Here is a 27018-nt window from a genome sequence, read left to right on the forward strand (position 1 = left end):
ACAATGGCAAGGATTTCGTATTCTTACATTCAATTTGTTGTAATGCTGCCATTTTGAACTGAGAAACACGGGACTACACATATTCCGTTTGTGCCAACGATAATCATTTCATCAAGGAAAAAACGTTGACAAATATGCTTGCTCTTGACCAGCTAGCTAACTTAATTGAATATGCAATACTGTCGCGAAACCATCGGTTACAATTAAAGTTGTGGGTTCACTTTAAATCGCTTAGAAAAAAAATGCCCTTGGAAAAATTTATTTGTTCGCCCGTCATATCAATTGCATCTAAATCAGGCCATTCTTACAATAACCAGACAGCTTTTATGGTATATATAAATAATAAACCAAACAGCATGCATTACGTCAGAGAATTAGCAGTGTCGTAATTTATTCTAAATTAATAAACCGTTTACAGAGATTCTAATTATTTGTGAGAACGTATTTAGAAATGCACGTATACCAATACTATGTTTGAATGTCGCTCTCATCCTTCCAGCTCCGAGAACTAGGCATTTCCGTGCATTTCCGTTGAACGTACGTCGCATTCGGTTCCTCCCGTCAGCGCTTCGGCATTTTCCGTGCACGCCTCGGCAGTTCTCGATGGTGCCGTTGAGCTGATTTTCGTCTCCCTCGTTCTCCGTGTTGTTGTTCTCGGTGACGCGACGGAGGTGTAGCCTGACGCGGTCTCTTACGTGTCGGCCTGAATAAAAGTGGAGCTCCGAGGGCTTAGGAGTGACGGAGAGAGTCTGTATCGGTAAGAGAAGAGAAGTGTCCGGGGGGAGGGTGACAGGGTATGTCCCGGCGATGTTGGGATCGGCTCGGAGAAGACAAAGAGATCATGGCGGCGGGCTTGTTGCAGGCAGGCAAAGAAGGAGGGGAGCCTGCAACTGAGAGAAAGGGGAGCGGGGATGGCAAGTCTGAGGGGAAACGCAAACATGTTTGTGCAACATTTATTTACCACCAGTTGTTCAGTCTCTACATTGAGACTGAGTTCATTCGCCAAGTAACTTAACATATCGAATCTTTTTTATATCTTTGGGCTTTGCGCAGAACTGCAGTGGGAGGTTTCCAAAAATAAATAATGCTGAAATACTGACCGAAGTCGGCATTCACTCCGTACTTGCGGTGGCACCCTCCTTGGATGGAAGCGCGTATTTGTCATTTAAAGGTTGCAAGCAATGGTTCTCGGTGTCTCGTTTAGCTTTCCAGCATGAAAACCAGTTAATATTGAGCTAGGTAGCTATTAAGGAATAGCCATTCCTGTTGCGTAACTTTTAGGCGACTAGCTGAAATACCACTCATTAAGAGTATGTGCTTATATTTAACTGCAGCTAACTTGATATAAACAAATCACATTTTTACTGAGCATTAATTTTTTAAATGGAGAGGGAAGGCGGTAATCTCAGCAGCGAATATCCAGATCAGATACAATTTGTAGCTTCAAGAGATCCGCCCGCCAGAACGCAAAAAGTAAAAAAAAAAAATGACTCGGTAAAAGCGCGCTGTTGACGGCGTGATCGTTCATTCCCCAAACAGATTTATTTCTCTATCTAGGCGCTTATCCGATCTGTAGTCCAAAAATACTGCATTCGGCAAATGTTTATATATTTCTTAAACACCCGTTGCTTGTTCAAATACGAAAATGTCAAAGAAATTTAACTACAGTTTATTTTGAAATCCCGCCAATTTATAGTTTACTTTTTCATATGCTTGTAATTAATGACAATTGGAAAGGTCAGTTAAACGAAAAGTCACAATATCACATTAATAATGGACATTATAAATTTCTTTAATTCAAAAGTGGCACGACTCTGCAGGAAGTATAGTGAAGCTTGTGAAGAGCCTATACTTACTGTAATCTTGAACGTCAAGTTCTTTTCCCGGTAGTAAAAATGGCCTTCAGCCTTGTTTCCCAGTCTCGTGTGATCATTTCAGAACTATTGTTAATAATAGACAGCTACAATGTCTTGATTATGGCACAATTCAGTTCTTGAGTTGCTTATTTAGAGATTCTGGTGTTTCTGTTTCATCAGCATTACACATCATTACGAGCTTATAATAAATTTTAATTAATAAATTGAATCTCTGTCCATGCTCTTTGATCTTATGTGTAGTGTGACTGCTTGATTGTCTGATAATTTTAGAATATTGGACTTTTTTTTTTTTAATAAGCCGTTTCCCTTATCTAGGTAGTTTTAATGGGGACTATAGAACATGCACAAAATGTATATTGACATGTGCCTGTGGATTGTGAGGCACATTGGTTTGTCTGTTTCATGGGGAGTTTTGAAGCCAGGAAATCACCTGAAATTAGCCACCCAGCCATAGATATTTTGATGCTGCAGTGAATGTGCCATAAAATTGGCACAGGAAATTACCCCGTGGCCCTTGTTCACTGCCCTCTCAAGATGAATACTTCTGTACTGTACACAGCACTCCATAGTAATGAAGGAAAACATTTTTTGTGTGAAGAGGGTAAGCTGCTGACCATTGGGCTGGCGGGGTAATACATTCACAGTTTGATAGGGGGCACTGTGTGCACGTCAAGCAATTTCCCGGAAAATCAGGGTCTTGCATATCACAGCACATTCCCCTAAGTATTTCAATCCCCTCTTTTTCTCTAATACAACTCGTGTACAATCTATTCGTTTATGATGTTTGAGATTCTTTTGACTGAATTCCATTTACCTGCACATAATAGTTACAGCATACTAAGGTAGCCCATTCTTTATGCTAATTTGATGATAAATGTTATAGTGCCATAAATATACTCAAGGCATTCTCTTCATCATCAAGTCACTTCTGTGAAGGTCAGTTTAAGTGTTACTAGGGATTTATGTGGCAAAATAAATTCCAATAATATTGGAAGTAAAAATTAAAGGTATAGTGGGATTTTGTATCGTTGGCATATTTTTTAATACACAAAGTGTTTAAAAGCCTTTGTGTAGCTGCAGTACTCACATCAGTTTAACTACTGTCATTGTTGATTTCAAAGAGAAAGACAGTAATGACTATACCCTTAAAAATCAGCTGATAACATTATTGGGAAAAGATCTTTTGGTTTATAAGTACGTGGTGCATTTATGATTAAAGCTGCAATAGTTAGCATTTTTGGTCTACTGCTGAAATATGAATGAAAAGTTAATCAAAGACTGTGGGAGCGTATATTTGTATAGTCAAAGTCAGCTTTCCGAATAAATGACAACAATTAATAAGATTAAAGATACACATTTAAGGCTGTGATTTTTATTTATCTTTTTGGAGGTGTTTGCTAAGAAATTAAGCAGTACATGAGTAAAAATCATATACAATAACGATCATTTACTTTCTCGATCCTCAGCTAACTAAATGACTATGGAATCGGGCGCAGACACACAGCAGGGCGGCGACACAGCCGTCTCTGAGACAGAAAGCCAGCAGATTGCCCAGGCACAGATAGCCACCCTAGCACAGGTAAGACTGCCCCTCTGCAATATATACTACACTATATAGACTGGCTGTTTTACCAAAAATTTGTGGTCCTGCAGAAGTATACTAGAGCAGCAAGGTATGCATAGCTTCCGGTGTTAAGCCTACAAGCATAAGACCATAGTAAATGAATTTCCGTATTTTGTGGACTGCCCTTCTGTCTTGTGTGTATTGAAATATCTGGTGTATAGTTACACTGTGTAGTTGAGGCTGACGGAGTGGTGGTCATACTGCGCTGTTTGCCTGTGTGCTGTAGCTGAGTGTGTGTCTCTGTCTGCAGGTGTCTATGGCTGCTGGGCACACCACAGCCAGTGGTCCCACAGTCACTCTGGTGCAGCTACCCAATGGACAGACGGTTCAGGTTCATGGGGTCATCCAGGCTGCACAACCTTCAGTCATCCAATCCCCTCAGGTGCAGACTGTTCAGGTGAGTAAGCCTTTTCCACTTGCTCCACCTCTTGTTGACCTGGGAAGGGATTTTGTGTAATAGTAAATAGAGTGGCTTGGGAATAGTGATATTTGTTTTGGAAATAAATATGGACAAATATTGAACCTAATACTACAGCATTTTAATGTAGTTTTCGGCATACCTGAGAATAGATTTTTTTTATACAAAACATTGTATAAATCTCTGGCACAGTATTTTTTCTCTATTTCGCGTGTGTCTTTATCATGTGCAATTGAGCAAAAGTGTTTGTAATGATTAGGCTAAGAATGGTAACTACATACATATCTTTGGGTGGGTGAGGAAACGCTGTTCGAAACCTGACTTTCAGATTTCTACAATTGCGGAGAGTGAGGATTCCCAGGAGTCAGTAGACAGCGTGACAGACTCCCAGAAGCGTAGAGAGATCTTGTCCAGGCGTCCCTCTTACAGGTGCTTCCCTTCTGCTTCTCTTACCCATGTTGTGATTCCATAACTAGTGTAAATTTGTAGTCTTTTGTCTGTTTTTTAAACAACTGCAGTCAATGTTCCTATTGGAGAAGCAAGGCAATGTAACAGTCATGCTCTCATCTCAAATTAGTCTTTATTGCTATCTACCCGAGTGCCGATGTCCTCTGGAGTTTCTGACAAAAAGGACAAGTGTGTCAGATTAGGCCTGTGTTGGAGAATGTATTTGAAGTGCAGGGGACTTGCTGTGATAATTCATATCCTCACATTAATCCTTGGTTTCAACTCCGCAGGAAAATCCTCAATGACTTGTCATCAGATGCCCCAGGCGTCCCAAGGATAGAAGAGGAGAAATCAGAGGAGGACACTGCGCCTGCCATTACCACTGTAACCGTGCCAACGCCAATTTACCAGACCAGCAGCGGGCAGTATAGTACGTCATTCATCATATCTGTCCTCAGTGCTTCTCAATATAAGCAATATTGGCAACATATGAATGCATTTATAAGAAGATGAAGAACGTAATATTTCCATCATCTGTAATTGGAGAGGAATAAATCAGCACAGTTCAGCCCAAGATAAGGCCCAAGGGTTATGGGTTTCCCGTCTTTGTTTCTGTCATAATCGTCATTTCCTGTCATTTTAGTTGCCATAACCCAGGGTGGGGCAATCCAGCTGGCCAACAATGGCACAGACGGCGTACAGGGGCTTCAGACCCTGACTATGACCAACGCAGCGGCTGCCCAGCCAGGCACTACCATCCTACAGTATGCACAGACCACTGACGGTCAGCAGATCCTGGTGCCTAGCAACCAAGTGGTGGTACAAGGTAAAGAGACCGCATATCAACACACATGACGAAGAATATAGAACAGGCAGGTGTAAAATGTTATTTAGGCTGGTTTGATATATTGACTTAACAGTGAAAACTGTTTTATGACGTGGGGATATTTTGGCTAGTAAAAGCTAAATAAAAATATTATGAAGCACTATAAATTCTTAAAATGACTCCAGTAAATCTGACTTTTATTCACTACCCCCACCCCACCATTACAGCTGCCTCTGGGGATGTACAGGCTTATCAGATCCGCACTGCTCCAACCAGTACCATTGCTCCTGGGGTGGTTATGGCCTCCTCCCCTGCTCTGCCCACCCAAGGGGGAGCTGAGGAGGCCACACGCAAGAGGGAGGTCCGGCTCATGAAAAACAGGTACATGTGAAAACATGAGACCTCTAACTGTCAGTTGCCAATTAGCATGTTATAGTAAAATACTGTCTCAGTTTCAGTATTTTAAGAGGCCTAGTCAAAACCGATTAGCATTTTTCTTTGCCGAGCATTTAAAAATATTAAACTAAATTTAAGAATGATTAGCTTCGCTTAAACTGTATGTGGTTTGATACTCCGCAGCTTAGTTGTACAGCCCTGTATATTTTTAGCTTGCTCGTAGTTTAATAGCAAAATGAAAGAACTCAGAAAACACATCAGTAGATGCAGGAATTGGTTTAGGTTTTGACTGTCATCTCATCTTCTCCCACAGGGAGGCGGCACGTGAATGTCGTAGAAAGAAGAAGGAGTATGTCAAGTGTCTGGAAAACCGGGTGGCTGTTTTGGAAAACCAAAACAAAACCCTCATTGAAGAACTGAAAGCACTTAAAGACCTGTACTGCCATAAATCTGAATAGACCTAACCCTCCCCACTTTGCTTCCCCCCTCCCCAGCTGGCTTCTGCCTACTTGTACAGAGACTCTGCCTAGTGGTAACCATCCTGGCATGGATACACATTTTGTAGATGTTTTTTAAAGTTACGAACTGTCTGAGAGAAAAGAAATTGAAAAACCCCTTTAAATACAAGGTCCAAGTTCCTCTCTTTTCTAGTGGATCATGACCTTCAATGAGTAAGAAACTTTGAATCGTGAGCATCCAGCTCAATTTTCTCATTCTTTGCCTCCTGGGGGTCACTGGCAAGGGTCCTTATAGCGATCCTGGGGGCAGGTACGTTTGGGTGCTTCAGGAGAAGTTCTTTTATTATCACTGGGCCCCCAAGGAATGAATCACCATGTTGCTGGGGGAACAGAAAGCCATTGGCTAATAAGCCATAAACCCTCCACTGCTGTTTCTGACTTGTCACCTGTACCAGTGGTCCACCCGCCAACCCAGAAGAACATGTGATGCATTCTCTACATGGAGGATGGAGGGCCTCTCCTGTTGCCGTGACCTTAGCATATAGCCTGATCTGCTCTGCATAGAACCCTTCTTCAGAACAGTTTGCCACAGGGCTGGGAGTGGGATTGTTAGAACGGCTGTGTGCAACACGTGTGTAGTTTGTGCAGAAGTTTCTATAATGCTTGTGTTACTAACAAGTTTCACAGATCTAATGAATGATGGGGGAAGTGCAGTTTCTTACAATGAAATTTTCGGTTGGTACCCCCCCCACCCCTTGAGCATTTCAGTATTTTGCTTTTGTTAACTGTAAACAGTTGCTGATTATATTTCCTTGGAGAAGTGTATTTCCTTCCAAGTGTGTTTTAGGAATCATTTTAGGTTTAGGTTCAAACTGCAGCTCAGTGCAAACATAAGACATTGGTAAAGTATGAAAATAGGTACTATGTGTATTGAAATTGGTTTGGATGGCAGCTTGTCCTCACTAAGTAATCTTCCTATGCTGGCGTCCAGTCAGTGAGTGGGTGACGTAGACAAACGGAACAGCCGCGTGTCTGGATTTAACAAGCTTTTCACAGAAGTGGAGGTCAAACTCAATATCTATCAGGTGACACAACTCACCCTACAAAAGAACTTTGCTCTATTTTCAGAGTCACTTATACTTCGCGCAAATACTTTGAAACATATGGGTGACATCTTTAAAATTGTTTCTCAAAAATACAGAGTACAGGAATAATACTTTTTCAGTTGGTTGCTGGAATAAGAAATGCCACATTGTATTATTGTTTTGTCATAACGTGGAGCCAGTGGTCATATTGATTGTGCTACATAATGTACTTTATTTTTTATAACCATTTGGTATTTTTCATTCATTGTCACAACCAATATGGAATTCATTTATTTGTATTAAATATATAAATAAAACGCCTACTGGGACAATTTATCCAGCTACAAATTCTTGGCAGCTAATTGACAAAAACGCCTTTGATGAAACAGTGTTTTTGATGGTCTGTTATATTGTGCATATGATGCTGTGCTTATACTATAACAGCATTAGTCATCAGCTTGTCTTTTTTTATATTTGTATCTGATACATGATGCATCATGAAACGGCACACGAAAAGGGAGGTGTACAGCTTGTTTTAACTGAATACTCACTCCTGTCAATTCTATTACACATTTCATTCCCAATTTTGTACCAGCCACCCTAAAACAAGCATTATGGAATTACTTTATTTTGCTCAAGTATGTATGTATGTTAAACCTGCTCTTGTTTTGGCTGTATTGGAAATATACTAAATCATACTGTTTGCTGTGTGGATTTTATTCATGAAATGTATTCCAGGATTATTAAATTGTGCTTGAACAACAAATCCTTTTTTTAATCTAACTACCAACTGAGCATGTTGCACATGAATAAAGTCTATCTTATTCTCCTGCCTAGGTTTACAAGTAATATTTATACTGTCCTGCTGGTCAAAAATCTTATTAAATCTAAATTCATAAGAATATAACGTGTATGTGAAGTCATAACTCCTAGAAAACAACTTTAAGAGAATCTTAGTTTAAGGCATAATTTTTTATTAAAAAAAATGCTGAACTCGTTTTTGCTAAGCATTTATGGAGAATGCAATCAAAGACAATTCCATTAATATCTTGCTCATTTTTTAATGTAAAAAGAAAATTCAAATTGGATCTGAACAGTCTTGTAGTATGTAAATGAAGCCTGCATGTTCTTCTGATGGCACTGGAACATACCCTGAGCAATCATCTGCAGGTATACCAACCCCTGCTGGTATATTCTGTATGTTAATCAATACTGTCACTCACTTCAATGCAGAACAATTGGTTATTGATTTTGTATCCTTTAGGGTGGTCAGAACCACAAAAAGGAGATCTCTACACAGACCATTTGAGAAAAGAGATTAAAAGTGGAGGTAGGATACGGCTTTTAGATGTCCAACTGGGGCCATAGTACCCCCCCCCCCCCCACACACACTTTTCATTTATTTGTACATAACCAAAATTTCCATTTACAATTCTTTGCATCACATACTGTACATAATCTCCCCCCTTTTCTCCACTGACAGCAGTATATACTAATTCTCCATGCACACATATTCCTGCTTTTTATACCATATATATCATGCTGCAACATACTTATACACATATACTGCGACACTGAAATTGCTTTTAAAGTGACTTTGTGTGAATTTGTCTCTTCAAACGTACACTGACTTTCTCTGTCACAACTCTTGTTTGGATTTCACAGCTTTGTAGATGTGTATGTCTCTTTGAACATCATAGTGGACCTCTTGGACTATGAAGCGTTTACGCAGCATATCCAAAAATTTCTGGTCCCGCTCGTAACGGATCCTACAAGCTAGCAGTACCAGAGTTCTGTCTGAGCTCAGGTACTCTAGAGTGTCCAGCAGGGCAGAGAAGGTCTCTTCCAGGTATACAATGTCAGCTCCAAGGATAATGTCATATCCTCCCTCCTGATATAGTTCTAAGTTCTTTCCCCAAGTTAGCTCTTTTACCAGTGCTGCTCCCTGCTGGTCTGGAGGTATATTCTCCTTCACGTTGGCACGCAGAAAATCAATGGCTGGCGCTCGGTCAGTGATCGTCACCTTAGCACCTGATGAGATCAATCAAGTTAGAAAATTCATAAAACGCGGCACAGAGACTCCCTGCTAACAGAAACTCACATAGCATAATGTCTCCATTGTCCATTCTTACCAAGGAGTGTGGCCACGATCCCCACGAGCCCAGTGCCTGCCCCTAGCTCGATGGCAACTTTGCCCCAAAGCTCAATATGTCCCAACTCCAAGTACATACACAGCACTACAGCCTTAAATGAGACAAGAAAAAACACTGTAATGCAATGAACAGAAACAAGTAAGGTTACAGCAACCTGCAAAATCAATCAAATGCTTCATATAGTAAACCGCCAAGTGCAACTGGCAAAGAACAAAACTAAATATTAGTAAGGCCAAAACCAACCGCATCCCACACCACAGCGGCCACTCCAAGTCGGTTCCAGTCCTGAGATAGGCATAAGCGACGATTGGCAAAGTGAAATTCAGCCGAGATGTCATGCAGTTTGGAGAGCGCTGGCATAGAGTTCCTTTCATATGGGACGAGAGCCATCACAGCCCTTTGGAAATTACTTCTTTGCTGGAAAGAGAATGTTGGTTTTTAAAATACACCTTATTTAATGTATGGAATATTCCAAAGCGATTAATGATAATAAAATCAAATACGTAGTCGTACATAATAATCACAACTACAGTATATAAATCCCATCATTTTATAAAATACATTTACACTAAACGGGGATCTTGATGGATGGGTACATGCATGTCAACCTTTTCTTTTTATATCATATCCATACCTCCTGTTGCAAAATTTGCGCAGTACACTGTGCATGCAGAAAACATAATTCAGTTTATTTAGATGTATGTATCCATGAACAGAAGACCGGTTGTAAGACGGAAGGATAAAATCAATTTTAAATGACGAACGAAAATGAGCTTGACTTGGTGTCCCAAAATGCATGGTGCCAGTTGACGGTGGTCGCAACCATTCTATCTAGGCTACAGCATAGTTTTTGGTCTCATTGCCTTTTAAAAAGTGCTATTTCCTGATCATGAAGCACGCGAGAATTGTATGTGTAGTTAAGTGATTTAATTGGTAACATTTTCAAAGTACTTTCACTCCAGTTAAAATACTTTAGACAGTAACCAACTTATCAAAACTTCATTACCTGGTCCTATGGCGTTGTTTGAAATCTCGCGATGAAAACCAGGAGCCCGTCCGAGACTTTCAAATATGCGTCGAAAAATGTATAAGACAAATAGACGTCTTACGTCTTATATTTAATGTGTAGGAATAACAACTAGCATCTAGATGTTTTCACAAGACATTAATTATACAACTTAACTTTTTCTTTACTAATACCGACGAAATATTCATGGGTTACGATTGTTAGTTGTATTTTTGAGAATAATGTTCCGATTTCACCTTAACTACATAAGGAAGGGAATTGTTTTAGTTACATTACGAAACTAAGGTTATATGTATTTATCTTCAATGTAAAGTGACAATCCGATGGTTTTCACCAAAAAACGAACAGCGCCGTTTCCGCCATGTTTTTCATTCACCCAGCAAGCAAATCGTGATGCGCTACCAGAGGTCACACAAAAATGATTGGCATTCGGGATTCTGCAGTTAGAAAATGGCGTTCATGGATTTTCAATTTTCGAGACCAATGATATTTCCTAACTGTGTAGGTAGGCGGGCACTTCTGAAACGTATGAAACGTTTAACCAATCGGATATGATCGGCCGCTTTGTTTTGATTATTCATCCAATGATAGCTGATGCGATTTCTCGTGGGTGGTTCCTTGCGTGCATGCCAGGTAGCGGCGAGAGGAACAGATGGCGGAGGTGGCGGGGAGGAGATCGCTGAATTGGCCAACGGGGAGGAGGGGATAGCGGAATATCTTCAGTATCAGGGCTAGGAACCAAAGCTGTATCTCGAAAAGGCCCACGCCGAACAGGCAATGAACTCTTACATAGTTTAATCGAAACAAAAAATGAGCGGCTAAGCAGGCTATGTGATTTAGGCCCAAAGCCTGGGCAAGGAGTTGGTATATGATCCTGGATATCAAAGGGAGAGAAAGATGATCTACCTCGGAAAATAAGCATTAAAAGACTTTAATCAGGAAACAAAAGTTGGAGCTGCATTTTGTGAACCTTCTAATGCTGTTGGTGGTGTTTGGCGTAAAGATAGTCTCAAGCGGATACTGATGTTGGGTTAGCTAGCTTACTGAGTTAAGAGACCAGTGGACTAGCTACATGCACCTTTTATTCGTCAGTTTTTTTTGTAGTAAGCTACTGATGTTTCACTTAGCTAGACATGGATGAATTTCCGAATGTTTTGAAGTTTTTGAGCTGCTTTTAAATCGGCCTGGACTGTCCGCTCTTTTTTCATGCTTTAGCCAAGTGGGAGCACACCCTAGGCGAGCATTGATTTAGCGAGTAGCCATCTCCTTGCAGCTGTCAGATGAGCTACTGTGTATTTCTAGTGCAGCGCCCATATACTGCGCTTTTCCCAGTGTAGCCGAGCACGCCCCTGATAGACGACGTGCAACTTTTTTTTTAATGCAACTTATTTGTAAAAACGTCCAGGGTCGATGGTATAAGTATTCTCCATCTGTTGATCCCTACATGTTTCCGTTAAATTGACGATTTGAAGACGGGTCGTCTTCATCCTTATACTTTATGTTTTAGACAAAGTAAATCCGTAATTCCTGTCCAGTGTTGGGAGGGCCTCGACACGGTCGCACGGCGTGTATTTGCTAGCTAACATCGCGTTTAATCGAAAATGGGGAACACACTGTCGTGCTGCGTGTCTCCTGGCGGGAGTCCGAAGATCTCCAGGCAACAGGAGCGCCTGGAGGACTACCAGACCAACACGGACCTGAGCGAGGACACGACCGGGCCCTACCTGCAGCACATCAGCGACAGAGAAGTGCCGGACGGTACGTGTCCTCTTTCTGACTGCGACCGTTCTTCATCTTTTTCTTTAACTGGTATATGAAAACGACTTACGGTTTGCTTTTACAGTATCCTATGAAACTATTATTCAAGTTAAGAGAACGTGTCACAATCTCCAATGTCCACTTCACAGTGCTGTTATGTCTCTAATGAGAGCAAGTCAGGGACGTTTTTTTCTTCTTGTCCGCTGATCACAGAAGATCGATCTAATGGGATATTCTGGCCTGTGTTACTCTTGCTTTGCTTTAGTTATTTTATTGCCGTCACTTCTTCCTGATGGCATCTTCTCTTCAGAGCCAACTGACATAAACATAGCTTTCTGTTAATGTGCATCTATGATTGTATATTTATAATCCCCTTATGTATCCTTGGATAGCCTGTGCTCTACTAGTCAGGAAAAGAAAAGTTGCCTGTTTGCTTGGGGAATGACAGAGGAATCTGAGTTATCTTTGGTATTTCTAAGGGTCCCGTCTGCAGACTTGCCCTCACGATCCTCCCCCAACCCGAAATGCACACATGCCCACATACATAGACACAGTGTCGGTAATTTAACCTGTATGCTGAAATCTGAAAGTTGTTACGCTTGAAACTGCATAACGATGAGTGGCAGACAAATGCTAAAAACATCTATAGTCAGGCATACAAATATGCCCAGATACACATTACAGTGAGATTTAAAAAGAATTCCAGGCTTCCATGGCAGTGTTTTGCATCTATATGAAAGATCTTATTTTCAGTTGACACTGGTAAGAAATGCTCATTGAGCATGTGGACTATGTTCACCTCCATGTACACGCATGCATGCATCACCTTAAGTCCTTGTTCTCTGCTCCTGTGAAACAGGCAGTGTTGAGTTTGAGGAAGTAGCCAGACGCCTAGAATAAAGCTGGGTTAACTTCTTTATTAAGCAGTGGAATGTGCAAGCAGTGTTTGAAATGACTGTCCTGTTCCTAAAACACCTGTTTTATTGCCTGTTGAGTCAAGGAAGCAATAAAAATCCTCCCTAGTATTTTTAGTGCCTGATAGGGTGATTTATTCTGGGTTTAAGCATCTGTAAGGGTACTGATGTTCAAACCGGAAAGTAATTCAAACTGTTAATCTAGAACTGATAGAAATTCACGTAACAGACTAAGATTCCGCCCTGATACTGGGTTTCTGTTTTAAACTTGCTTTGTAGTTTTATATCACAGCATTTTTAAAGTGACAGGCATTGTAATTGGTCTGTCTTAACTCTCTGTCTCCACACTCCACGTACTTCAAGGTGTATGATGAACCTTGTTTTGCATCGTGAGCCTTTGCATGAGCTTACCTCTTACTTATGGGTCTTGGTTACAAGAGGCAGTCAAGATAGGAGTATGGCTAACATACGGCCAGTGGCTTGACTTTGTCCACTGGACAATCTCTCACCAGACCAGGACATGCATCTAGGCTAATTTAATGGCAGTGTCTCTCGTTGACTGGAAGTATTTCCATTGATTTTATTATGGTAAGAGCACTTTTGTATTGTATGTAATAATATTCATTTCAGTGTTAATGTTTTTTTTTTAACTGCAAATCTAGTTCCAGGTTTGTTTGCCTAACATTGAGTTCAGTATTAGGTGGTACTGTGGCTCAGAGTTGCCCCTCAGACCTCTGGCAGTGGGGCAGGAAAAGGGTTCATGCCCTTTGCATCCTCTTGGTTTTCTCTGGATACTCCAGTTGCTTCTCTCAGACCAAACACATGAGACCCAGGTAATTAGTTTCTACATATTGCCCATAGTGTGTGTGTGTGCATGTGTGTCACAATGGATTAGCATCTCAACTAGGGTATGGCCCAACCTTGTGCCCTTTGCTGCCTTGGTAGGCTTCAGGCCCCTGCCGTGACCCTGGCCAGGATTAGAAGGTGGATGCATTAATATTGCAGTAACTGTAACACACTTTTACAATTGCCATAATATTTCCCAGACTCTTTTTTTCTTGAGTACATATTGACAGATGATGCAGTAGTTAAAGTCTAATTCTCATAACTCATAAGACAAATGCATTATGACACTTAGTGGCCTATATATGAGGGCAGGGAGGGGCGTATGTGGGTGCTGCACTCTGGTGACTCTGTAGCACATGCCTGCTGTGAGCCCCCCTACCACTGGCATTATCTGTTCATGTCTTCAAACCGCAGCAGTAAATAGAGATTCCCAGCATGGGCAGAAGCGATTGGAATGCCGGATGGAGATGATTGACGGTGCCTGATGGGAGGGGTCTTGGTGAAAATGATTGTGGCTCGTGTGAGGAGGTGGCCATCGGTGTGACGGAGGACCTTGGCCGGCCCGTCTCGGGTGGATGGCTTGTTCGCCGTCAGGCTGACACGCTCCCTATTCTTGTGCCGAGCTCCTACCAACCTCCCCCAGAAGGCGTGCCAGTGCGTGGCACGCAGCCGCAGGGGCGAAGGGCCCCCGTGTTCTGTGCCAGCTGCCGACAAAGGGCCGATTGTCCTGGTTTTCCTGCCCCAGTGTGAATGAATTAGGGGAAAGACTACGCCCAGATCCTAGTGTCCCATAGCAGAGGGGCGCCCAGAATCACACTCACTGGTCAGTGGTATATATATATATATATATATGTGCCTGATTGTGGTACAAGAAAAGGAAAATATACACAGTTTTGTATACAAGCAATAAATGTATGTGTGTGTGTGTGTGTGTGTGTGTGTGTGTGTGTGTGTGTGTGTGTGTGTGTGTGTGTGTGTGTGTGTGTGTGTGTGTGTGTGTGTGTGTGTGTATATATATATATATATATATATGATGTAATACATTTATTTCTTGTATACAATACTATGTGATGTACAAATATTTTCCTTTTTTGTGCCACAGTCAGGCTCTTAATTGCAGTGGCTGACATGCCACCCGGACAAATCATTATTTTCTAGACAATGAAGCCATATTGTTTTCATGGGTATGAGCCGCTTCTACAGCTTTTAGTCCACAGTTTAACAGGAGGCCTGTATCAACAAATCCAGTTACATTCTTGCTGCTTTGCTGTTAAGGCTGGATTTGTGGTCATTGAACAATTTATATATTTATATATATAAAAAAACCTGCTGTGTGTGTGTGTAATATAGTATAATACAAAATATAGGGTTCGGTTGGAACATCGTCCCAAGGGTTTGGAAAACTGGGCATTGACATGATTCTCCGCTTCATTTGCTCAGTTTAGAGACTATTTAACAAACTATTAAAAACTGACATTCTGCAGCAGGATTGTGGCTTGTGGTTAACCATTATTTCATGTCAAGAAATTAAGCGTTGTAACTTTAGCTGGAGTTGTGCATTTTATAGGGTTTTGCTTTTACCTCTGTGAACTATCCAGTTACAATGTCATGTTCCATAGTTGTCCGGACACAGCAGTTTCTGATGAATTTTATTTTAAAACAAGGAAAAGGATTGGATTTAAATGCCCGGCTGTGGCTAAGGGACGAAATAGGAGTCCTCATAATTTAACATATTAACAAGTATATCATTGTTCTTCAGTTGTTACCTTTAATTGTTTTTCAATGCTTGTTTTGGGGTCTATATTTTAATTATTATATTAATGTAGTTTTAATTAAGCTATTGTCCATGTTAGAATTTCTCTGAGCATTTTAAACCCAACTTTGTTTTGGTCCAATCGAAAAAAGTTTCCAAATGAAGTCTTTGAGTCACAGATATTATACACTGCTCAAAAAAATGAAAAGGACACTTTAATCAGAGTATAGCATCAAGGTAATTAAACAACTGGGGTATTGATCTGGTCGGTTAAGAGGCAAAGGGGGTTGTTAGTCAGTTTCAGCTGCTTTGGTGTTAATGAAACAACAGGTGCAATAGAAGGGCAACAGTGAAACAACCCCCAAAACAGGTGACATTTTTTCTTCCTCATCTTTTCTGACTGTTTTTTCAGTAGTTTTGCATTTGGCTATGGTAGGTGTCTCCCAGCACAGTCTCAAGGACATGGAGGAGATTCCAGGAGACAGACAGTTACTCTAGGAGAGCTGGGCAGGGCTGTAGAAGGTCCTTCACCCATCAGCAGGACTGGTATCTGCTCCTTTGTGCAAGGAGGAACAGGATGAGCACTGCCTGAGCCCTACAAAATGACCTCCAGCAGACCACTGGTGTGACTGTCTCTGACCAATCGATCAAGAACAGACTTCATGAGGGTGGCCTGAGGGCGCAACGTCCTCTAGTGGGCCTGTGCTCACTGCCTGGCACCATGGAGCACGATTGGCATTTGCAGTAGAATACCAGAATTGGCAGGTCTGCCACTGGCACCCTGTGCTTTTCACAGATGAGAGCAGGTTCACCCTGAGCGCATGTGACAGATATTAAATGGTCTGGAGAAGCCATGGAGAACGTTATGCTGCCTGCAGCATTGTTTAGCATGACCGGTTTGGTGGTGGGTCAGTGATGGTCTGAGGAGGCATATCCATGGAGGGACACACAGACCTCTACAGGCTAGACAACGGCACCTTGACTGTCATTAGGTATCAAGATGAAATCCTTGGACCTGTTGTCAGACCCTGCACTGGTGCAATGGGTCTTGGGTTCCTCCTGATGCACGACAATGCCTCATGTGCAAGAGCATGTAGGCAGTTCCTGGCGGATGAAGGAATTGATACCATTGACTGCCCCCCACGCTCGCCTGACCTAAATCCAATAGAACACCTCTGGGACATTATGTTTCGGTCCATCCAACACCACCAGGTTGCACCTCAGACTGTCCAGGAGCTCAGTGATGGCCTGGTCCAGATCTGGAAGGACATCCCCCAGGACACCATCCGTGGTCTCATTAGAGGACCATGCCTCGATGTGGTCAGGCATGCATACAACCACATGGGGGCCATACAAACTACTGAGTATGATTATGAGTTGCTGCAATGAAATTTTGGCAAAATGGACTAGCCTGTCGCATCATTTTTCACTTTGATTTTCGGGGTGGCTTTGAATTCAGCCCTCTGTTTGATGGAAATGAAAATTTTTAACTTAAAATCTGGCGTCCTTTCATTCCTAGCACATTACTCAGTCCGTATCTGTATAGATATCCAGCATGATTTTTTTTTCCCCATTGAGATCTGATGTGTTTTCAAAGTGTTCCTTTAATTTTCTTGAGCAGTGTATTTTTATTGGTAAATGGTAGGCCCGTAGCTGTTCAGCAAATCATACGTATATGTACTAGTGTACTAGGAATGTGTACTAGTGAATTACTGACAGAATGGGGCTTTAACATATTCTGACTGATTTTCAGATCTAGCTTTTGAGTCCAACCCTTCTGACCATGCCCGGGCCAGTACCATTTTCCTCAGCAAGTCGCAGACCGACGGTGAGTGCTACAGGAGAGTTCTGCTGTAAGGCAATTCTTACCTCTTTGACAGCATTGACGACGGTATTCTGAATGAAGTCCTTCATGGATATACGGATAACATCAGACCCATTGTGTTTATAGCCTGGATACAGGCACAAAATAGCAGGAACTGACTTGCGCTCTAGGATTGGTGAATTTAAATCACGGGTGTCAAACTCCAGTCCTGGGGGGCCGCAGCCCTGTGTAGCTTAGCTCTTTCCCAGTTCCACCATAAATGATTCAGCTCAAGAGCTGTGTGGTAATTAGCACAAGGAGTTGAATCAGGTGTGTTAAACCAGGGGACTGAAGTCTGACCCTCCTGATTTAAATGGTGTGTGGGCTTATCACCAGAACTGGAGCATAGCAAGCCTTCAGCTGGGATGTGACCTTGTGGCAGGAAGTTGATTGGCTATTGGTGCATTCACTGTGTAAAGACATTTTAACGGAACAAAACAAAAGACAGAAATTGTTACTTGGCTACTCTGTACATTAGATGTGCCGTGAATTTTTCTATGAAAAGTCTTGTGATTTTTGGTCTCACGGGCCATGCAGATTATTCTGTGACGCTTGCTTAACGTGACTGGAATTGGACTGATAAGTCTTTTTCCTTCCTCCTTTTCTTTCCAGTGCGGGATAAAAGGAAAAGCAATCACATAAACCATGTAAGGAACTGGACGTTTTTTCTGTGCATATATTCATTGTCTTCTGCAAAACAGTGAAGAGCAGTTATTTTTGTTTCAGGGTGTACACATCAGGGCAGTGTGAAAGGGCGGGATTCTGTACATTGTTTGTCCATCACGTTTGTTTGGCAGTGCGGGGGAGGCAGGCGACCTCAAAATGGAAAACTGTTAAAGTTGTGAGAGTGGCATTTACAATCTTGTGGGTCTTGTTATAGATGAGTCTCCATCTGTTGTATGTGTCCGTTGTTCTAAGAATCCTCTTTAGGCTGATTTCAAGGTGACATATTTCTTACTATAGAGACTTTTGTATGTTCGTGTATTCCTTCCTTAACGTGTTCAGAACACAATTGTTTTTTGTTTTGTTTTTTTTTAGACTTAAATGCTAAACTAATGTTACGTACACTGTTTCCGTAAAGGTCTAGTCAAGATCAATGGACCAGCCCATTTCAGGAATTTACTCACAAACTATATCAATGTGTCATGAGGGTTTTTAGCTGTTAACTTGTGAGTCTGCAGTCAGCTGTTCAGCAGAAGCAAGAAAACCTTTGTTTGACATTGTTACTGCAAAAATGTATGTTGCACATTTGTTTGGTGCATGTCTAAATCTGTTTTATCGTCATTGATTATCAGAGTTGCTGTTAATTATTTAGCTAAACAAACACATCCTGCCTGTATAAGCTATATTAGAGGTCCTTATTGCAATTTTGTTTAATCTGAATGAACATGTAAGGTCTTCTGATGTTGACGTAAGCTATCGCTAACAATGGCCGTTCTCTAGGTGTCTCCAGGGCTCCTTTCAAAGAAGTACAGCTCCTGTTCCACGATATTCATTGATGACAGTACTGTCAGCCAACCAAATTTAAAAAGCACAATCAAATGGTAAGTACAGTCGACCAGCTGTTCACAAAGGGTGACTGTAGATTTCAGGTGGCTGGGGGGCTTGTCAGACCACTACCAAAGGCAGCTACAGGAAGAACTGCCAGATGACAGATAGCAGAGAAAATTCCAAGAGGCAGAACTTAATCTTATAGCTGGTTCCAACCATACAATGTCACGAAAACAAGTAAAATGTCAGTTATCTAAACACTGGTGAAATGGTGAAGGAGATGTATATATATTTTATGATATATAGCACTTAACCTGTGTTCCTCAAATGAAGTTGAACTTGTCATACATCACGTGCGACATCAGTAACTCAGTTTGAAAATAATCAGTTGTGTCTGAGAGAGGAGTGACAGTTTTACACTACAGCCACATTACTGATACGAGCGAGACCGTTTCATTCAGTCATCTCCACAAAATTTTGGCTAGTGTTGCCAGTACTTGAGGAAACTTCAAATACCAAGTGGGTTTAGCTATCTTGTGGCTTTGAAATATAATGCTCTAGTTTTTGCCAGTGTTTCATCTGTGACATTTCTAAAAATAATTCTTGAATAATTAAGATCTTTTCTTCCCTTCTTTGTTTTTCAGTGTTACACTAGCAATATACTATCACATAAAGAACAGGTATGTTTTTCCTGTTTTGCATTTAAAAAATATTAGCATGTTATCAGCTGTCAAATAAGACATCAGACTATGTCTCAGTGAATCTGCATGCATCGTGCCAAACGTGCTTTCTTTATAGCCTGAGGTATTTTTGGAGTGTTGATAGATGAAACGTTAAGAAGTCTGAGCCGAAAATTCCCTGCAGTCCTCAAACTTCTCTGTCTGGTCTTTTCCCCTCAGGGACTCGGACAGATCGCTGGACATTTTTGATGAGAAGATTCATCCATTATCAGTAAGTGATGCATGGCTCAGGAGGGGTAGGGTGCATTCCGGAGGGAGCTCTTTACACACAATCATCCGAGCTAACTGAAGAAGCAGCCCACAGCTTAGACTTCCACAGGGAAACAAAATTCTGTGTTATCTTTGATACAGACTGATAACAGCATACTTTTAAGAGAGCTTCTTTTGAGTAGTGCATTGCATTAGTTAAACATCAGCTTTTTTACCTACGGTTCACTCCAGCTTCTGCTCTTGTTGCATTGCTTCCTGCCTTGTGTTACATTATGCTATGTGACCGGTGACTTGTATATATTTCCATATTAGCCACAATTGAAAACTTCATAACATTCTACCAAATGTTAATTGCATGATATCTATGTTCAGCCGGAAGGGAGTGTCTTATCACGTATTATCTCTTGTGCTAAGACTATGGCTGCCATGCGGTGACTGTATACCATGATAGAAATTCTGAAATGGTTATATCATTAGTGCTGCTGGGGCAGTAGTTAGCACTGTTGCCTCACACCTCTGGGACCAGTGTTTGAGTCTTTGCCGTAGCTCCATGAGTGTGGGCTTGCATGTTCTCCCCATGTTGTCGTGGGGTTCCTTTCGGGTACTCTGGTTTCCCCCCACAGTCCAAAAGCATGCTGAGGCTGGCTGGAGATACCAGGCCGTCCATGGGCATGAATGGTGTGTGAGTGTGCCCTGTTATTGGTTGGTACTCCACCCTGGGTTGTTCCCTGCCTCTGAGATAGGCTCTGGACCCCCCGCAACCCTGAATAGGACAAGTGGTTTCAAGAAATGGATGGATCGGTGCTATTCTATATCAAGGTTTAAATGGGGATGTCACAACACATTAATATCGGTGACACCCAAAAATACGCCAATAATATATTACTAACACATAAAAAATCTGTTAGATTTAAAGTCCCCAATTCATTTTAATTCAAATTTACTTCCTAAAAATGTGACAGTTTGCTGTAATTTACATAATAAATGATACCCCCCTATGAGGAAATGGAGGGTGCATGTAATGTTGACAGCAAATTGCTCCCTCAGCAATAAAGAACCCATTCAGCTGTCTGGACACATTTTTGATTCTGGAAGAAAAGACTAAAGTTATTGTTCGATGACTCAACAGTTTGTGTAGCATTTGGCAAAACTGTAGCGGCCAAAACATATCAAACCATATACACTTTGTGTGTGTGTGTGTGTGTGTGTGTGTGTGTGTGTGTGTGTGTGTGTGTGTGTGTGTGTGTGTGTGTGTGTGTGTGTGTGTGTGTGTGTGTGTGTGTGTGTGGTCTCCTTGTCTTGTACTCTTGTACTCAGTGTTATAGATGTGTTATGAAACATGTCCTGTAGGTGGCAGTATTGGATCATGACTCCCCCAGCATCCTTCACAAGCGTGATTTACTTTTTATGACTGCGTCCAAAGAGTATGCTATGTTGGTGATATTCTGAGGCTAAAGATTTAGGGAGCAAGTTATAAGCAATTCAATAGTCAAAACATCCAGGAACCAGTTTAGTGATGATAAAACTGTTATCGGAGGCTGACTAGGGCAACTGCCTTGCAGAGAGAGCAGGTCCCAGACAACTACTCCCGGATTGATCCTGACCACAAGCTAATCTACCGTTTCGTGCGGACGCTCTTCAGTGCCGCCCAGCTGACTGCTGAGTGTGCCATTGTCACTCTGGTGAGCGGAATGTTTCTCTGTGTCTTCATATTCATTTAGATCCAGAAAGAACAACTTTTATTTTGTGTCTTCTTAGATCAGGGGTGTCAAACTCCAGTCCTGGGGGGCTGGAGCCCTGCACATTTAACACACCTGATTCAACTCCTTGTGCTAATTACCACACAGCTCTTGAGCTGAATCATTTATGGTGGAACAGGGAAAGAGCTAAGTTACACAGGCCTGCGGCCCCCCAGGACTGGAGTTTGACACCCCTGCTTTAGATGCATTTAAGAAGGAAACATTTCTAAGCTTCTTCTCAGCTCTCCCAAACCCTTAGATTAAGTTTAGAATGTTTTAGCAGGTCTAACAGTGCACGCTGCGGTGATATTAGTGTGATAGAAGCTAAATCCATTCCTCTTCGTTGGAATAGAATGTTCATAATCTCGAATCTGGTGATGGGTTTTTGCTCTTTTTGCTGCTGCTTTTCAAGGTGCATGACTCATTATTTCTATCAGGTGTACCTGGAGCGTCTGCTGACCTACGCTGAGATCGACATCTGCCCCTGCAACTGGAAGCGCATCGTGCTGGGGGCCATCCTGCTAGCCTCCAAGGTGTGGGACGACCAGGCCGTTTGGAACGTGGACTACTGCCAGATCCTGAAGGACATCACCGTGGAGGACATGTGAGTGGCCATCTCCACTAATTGTAACTGTTAACCTTAATGATACTGCACCAGTGTCATCATTGAAGAGCCTGTGTAATCAAAGGGTATTCCTTGTACGATGGTTATTTCAGTCAGATGACAGGTTTTTACTGTTTTCTTACTACTCAGTTTTGAGTGTGAGATGCTGAGTAACACTCCTGGAGCTGGTCATTTCAGCTTTCTCCCTTGCATTTTCCATAGCAGATGAGAGTACTCGTCGAGGCTGGGCACTAAGCTATCTGAATTTTAGAAGCCTTCCCTCTGAGCTGGTTACAGGCAGCATATCCCCGAGATTCGCTTCTTTTATGGACGGTCCAGTGTGATTAGCTTGCGTTGGTGCGCTTGTCCGCAGACATGTTCCCCAGCTTTCCGCATCACAGACGTGCAGGTTTATTTTCATTATTTTCATTCCCTTTATTGAAACCATTTTCGTAAGATGCGCCTGGGCCTACTTGAGTGCTCTTGTCCCCCCAGGATAATACCACGGCTCCCAGCCACTCCATTAGTTGCCCCTAGCGACCGACCATCTCCCCCCCCCCCCCCCAATGCTATCAGGACGGTGGGCTCTCAGCGCACCCTCAGCCTTCTGCTGTACCTTTTGGGGAGCCTCTGTCAATGTTCCTGCCTGCATGCTCTCTAGAAAGCACTGTAAGCTCACTTGGGAAGATGGATTGCTCTCTAAATGTGAAGATTTTATGCATATTGTTCTCTGACCCAAACTGAAAGATTATATTTATTGATCATTCGACTTTGTTTTAAAAGTGACCATCCAGGTTCCTCATCATCCTACTTAAAATTTTAACCATAAGTAAACCGTCACAACTTCCTAAAACTGTTTAAAGCTATTTTGAAAAATTCTTTTCTGACAGGTAATTCTTGAAATGTTTCATGATATTATGTCATTATCTGTAATTTAATTCTGTTTGGTGAGTTACATATTGCAAGACATTGCCATTGTGTAATAAATTCCTGCGTCCAGCGAATCATATGTGTCAAAACACTGCTGTACATTTCTGTCCGTGCTGAAGTTGTAATCTTATCCGCTCTTTGGTCTTGATGTCAACTTTGCCTTTATCCTTACAGTCAGGAAGGGTCCCACAGAGCAGTTTTGCAGTGTGTCCTCCCTCTTGTGCATGCATATTGTGTTTGGAGTGGGCTTTGCATAGTGGTGTCTCGCTCTATTCTCTCAGGAACGAGATGGAGAGGCACTTCCTAGAGCTGCTTCAGTTCAACATCAATGTCCCAGCCAGCGTCTACGCCAAGTATTACTTTGACCTGCGCTCCCTGGCCGACGACAATAACCTGAGCTTCCCGTTGGAGCCCCTGAGCAAAGACCGAGCCCAGAAACTAGAGGTCAGGAGGCGGGAGGGGGCAGTTTGGGGGAGGGGGGCGTATGCGGTATTTAATCAGCTGGCGGATATATCATGTGACCTCTATGTCCTGTCCTATATCTTGAACGACAGTCCTAATGCTTTGCTTATAGGAATACAAAATGCAACTTTTTTGCAACTTTTATGTCCGCTATGCTGCTTGCAATCATGCTAATTAAAGTGTAATGATTAGGTATGTGTTGTGTAAGAAAAAATGACTAGAGCATTGCCAGAGATGATATTTTTGAGATCACTTGTGACACTTTTCCACTCTCACCAAGAACCAAGCCATACCTGATCCACAAAGACTGTTTTCCTTGGTAAATTGTATGAGCCGTACCTGCCCTGGCACAACCCTGCTTACTAGCAGGCCCGAAAGCGTGACTAAACCCAGCTGGTTGTATCACCACCATTGGATCAAAATACACAGAGAAACGAAATAACCGCTGATCTGCCTCAATATGCATGGATTAGTAACGCACTGAATGGATTCATAATACAAATTTACGTAAGCTAATGCTAATTCCGCCGACATTTGATGCTAGCATAACACGTGTCCAAGATGTAGTGGTGGAAAATAGCACATAGTAACTCATTGTGTACACCGTGTGAACAGTAAACAAGCATCTCTTTGCTGTTGCGGTCCAAATACAGTAACCCCTTTACCGAGCTGACCCTTCTGCAGTGGAAAATGGAAACGTGTTGTAGCTAGTGTCTCTCCTTGGTATGGCTCGGGTACGACCTGGTTCCTGTATGCCAGTGGAAAAAGCACCATTATTCTCTGCATACGTACTATGTTAGCTGCCAAGATCTCTCTAGTTGTCAACATTGGTGATATGCAGGGGGATCAATCCCTGAGATTCCAAGCTTTTCCCACTGTTATGGTGCTTTGGATGAAATCCCGTAATACATCAATAGATGAAAATGTCATGTCTTTGGTCATTGAACAACTGATTTTGATTAGAAAAAATATCCTTCCAGGGTTAAGTGTTGGGAAGGGGGATTCAGTGGGGTGGGGTTTTATCACATCCCACCTGCTGATTCCTCGGCTGTGCTGTGTTTCTGCGTTCAGGCCATCTCCAGGCTTTGCGAGGACAAGTACAAGGACCTGAGCAAAGCAGCGATGCGGCGGTCCTTCAGTGCCGACAACCTGGTGGGCATCCGGCGCTCCAATGCCGTGCTGTCATAGCAGGAGCAGCGCCCACACCTGACAGCATACACGTGACCTCATCTGGTGCAGAGGCGGCCTTCCTGCTCACTCCATGCCAGAGACATTTTGTCAGCAAGTGATTCGCTGCTCTGAGCGTCGTGGCGAAAAGCATCTACTTAGAGACAAAGAATGAGTCAGGGTTTTGTGTTTTGTTTTTTTTCTTTCTTTTTTTTGCTTACTATGTAGGCTAATAGCTGTGAAATTTTGTTTTTAAATGAAATCATTTGCAGATGGAGTATTTTAAATAAACACTAATCATGTAACAAATTTGCTTTGTTTAACTAATACACGTCTTTGACACAGAAGGGCCTATTTCAACACGTTCAAATGTTTCCTTGCTGACACAAGGCGTCTGAGCAATGTTTCTCTGTGCAGTACCATGCATTTGGGTCAGGGACGGATTACGGACCGGGCCAGCGGGGCCGCTGCCCAGGGGCCCTTGGGGTGCAGGGGGCCCGTGGGGCCCCTAGCCCAAAACAATTTGCAACGCTTATCAACAATGTATTTTCGTTTGTCTATTTTAGAGGGCCTACATTCTTTGATCCTCTGCCTACAAGGGCCCCTGACCCTATAGGGAGGGCATTTGGCTGCCAAGGGCCCTTGAATTGTGGTGGTTGTGGTGGTGGTGGGGGGGCCCTCGCGAACGTTTTGCCCAGGGGCCCACACAACCCATAATCCGTCCCTGATTTGGGTGTGTAGTCTTTGGTTGATGAACAGGTCTTTAGATTGATGCCTCAAAACAGTCCTTTTCTGGAAATGATGGGACCTATTCAAGATTTGTATATCTAAACTGGTCATTTGTGTGTCATATTAGTCCAAAATCCTCAACTACCGTGAATCCTTCCCACACAGGGATGGCAAAGCTGATCCATGGAGTGCCACTGTGAGTTCAGGTTTTTGGGATGACCCCTGTCAGCCAATGACAGAGAGTGGTTCTCAACTCCAGTCCTGTGGAGCCACTGTTATTGGCTGATTGAAAGGTCAAATCAGAAACCTGCACCCACAGCACCTCACCCTGGATCTGGATTGTTCTAGCATCTAATTAGAACCTGAAGAATAAAATGAAAGACATGCTGTTGTCCTGGGTGGCAACAGCGATATCAAAGTACAGTGCCGAGAAAGGATAAGAAGGTGATGTGGAATTGTGGACAGTTCAATAAGGATCAATAGGGAAGGAGGAATGAAAAAGAATTGAAGGATGTAAAAATATGCACTGCATGTGTTCTATGGGGGCACTCAAAACAGCAGTGACTTTTGAGAAAGATTAAAGTGTTTCTGTGAATGGCTCCCTAGCCTTACGACAGACTGCTGGCGAAGTAGCCAATGAGATTGAATGCTTCAATTGCACAGCCGCCAGGAGGTCAGGCTTAGGCTTTGGAATGCACCAGGAAGGCCTCGTCTGAAACGCTGTACTAAAGGTACACTGCTATTAGAGTGCGACAAGAATACATTTTTTATGAAGATGTAGTTTGTCTAGCTTCAAGCAAAAAACCAGTTATGATCAGAGTAGTTATTGGAGGAATAGTACTAGATTTACCATTTAGTGCAAAATTTTCCTATATATTTACCCTCTTTGTGATATTGCTATTTAAATATTTTTCTATTTTTATAACGAGAGCCCCCCGCGACCCAGTAGGATAAGCGGTTTGGAAAATGGATGGATGGATGGATGGATGGATGGATATAACAAGACCTTGTACTGGATAAGTGGTTAGAGGATGGATGGATTGATAGATTTGTATTAATTTTATAAGATTGGCTGTATTCATTGTTTAAAATCTTTTAAGTTAAAAAAAAAAAAAAGACATGGATTAGTGATGCGAACAGTGATTTAAATCCCCCGAAGCAGATCTCTAAAAACAAAAACAGCAGTGGGGGGGTTTAGTTACGGGGCCTAAATGTGGATGATAAAAGCAAACTACTCCCTCTGGGCCTTTGTCCCATTTGTAATATTGTCGTGCATTATACCCAGTAACATTTTGCACTGAAGCGCCATGTCACTTGGCTAAAGAAAGTGGACCAATTTGGGTGCTTAAAATCCAGTACCTGTTTACTGTGAATGGAGTGCACCAATATTATTCAATTACTGAAGTACACTGCAGTGATTATGCTGAATTCACTGATGCACTGGCAAAGTAATACTTTAGAAAACCCTGGGAAAAATCAGGCTGATGCTGGACCTGAAAA

At 42.2% G+C, this 27018-nt stretch overlaps 3 protein-coding genes across 6 annotated transcripts; 2 read left to right on the plus strand and 1 right to left on the minus strand.

Moving 5' to 3' along the window:
* Positions 1-597: 597 nt before the first annotated feature.
* creb1b (cAMP responsive element binding protein 1b) lies at positions 598-7897 on the plus strand. Of its 3 annotated transcripts, none has more exons than XM_049006054.1 (8): positions 598-757; positions 3344-3456; positions 3752-3898; positions 4248-4348; positions 4657-4796; positions 5010-5192; positions 5420-5573; positions 5902-7897. In XM_049006054.1, the coding sequence occupies exons 2-8, from the start codon at positions 3352-3354 to the stop codon at positions 6044-6046; spliced, it is 975 nt and encodes a 324-aa protein (XP_048862011.1). In that variant the 5' UTR covers positions 598-757; positions 3344-3351; the 3' UTR covers positions 6047-7897. The 3 variants fall into 3 exon arrangements, with proteins under 3 accessions (XP_048862011.1, XP_048862013.1, XP_048862012.1); XM_049006056.1 differs by lacking the exon at positions 598-757 and adding an exon at positions 774-794; XM_049006055.1 differs by lacking the exon at positions 598-757 and adding an exon at positions 807-940.
* Positions 7898-8172: 275 nt separating this feature from the next.
* Positions 8173-10738, minus strand: mettl21a (methyltransferase 21A, HSPA lysine). 2 transcript variants are annotated; one of them, XM_049006057.1, is made up of 4 exons: positions 10291-10738; positions 9528-9701; positions 9264-9375; positions 8173-9162 (listed from the first exon to the last, which is right to left on the minus strand). In XM_049006057.1, the coding sequence occupies exons 2-4, from the start codon at positions 9672-9674 to the stop codon at positions 8771-8773; spliced, it is 651 nt and encodes a 216-aa protein (XP_048862014.1). In that variant the 5' UTR covers positions 9675-9701; positions 10291-10738; the 3' UTR covers positions 8173-8770. The 2 variants fall into 2 exon arrangements, with proteins under 2 accessions (XP_048862014.1, XP_048862015.1); XM_049006058.1 differs by lacking the exon at positions 10291-10738 and adding an exon at positions 9919-10241.
* Positions 10739-10923: 185 nt separating this feature from the next.
* ccnyl1 (cyclin Y-like 1) lies at positions 10924-25098 on the plus strand. The gene is made up of 10 exons (XM_049006053.1): positions 10924-12069; positions 17336-17410; positions 18059-18093; positions 18890-18990; positions 19582-19617; positions 19837-19888; positions 21450-21569; positions 22064-22230; positions 23442-23604; positions 24694-25098. Exons 1-10 carry the CDS (start codon positions 11913-11915, stop codon positions 24808-24810), a joined length of 1023 nt encoding a protein of 340 aa, XP_048862010.1. The 5' UTR covers positions 10924-11912; the 3' UTR covers positions 24811-25098.
* Positions 25099-27018: the final 1920 nt, after the last annotated feature.

The sequence above is a fragment of the Brienomyrus brachyistius genome, chromosome 1, assembly GCF_023856365.1.
Source record: "Brienomyrus brachyistius isolate T26 chromosome 1, BBRACH_0.4, whole genome shotgun sequence".
NCBI classification, from domain to species: domain Eukaryota; kingdom Metazoa; phylum Chordata; class Actinopteri; order Osteoglossiformes; family Mormyridae; genus Brienomyrus; species Brienomyrus brachyistius.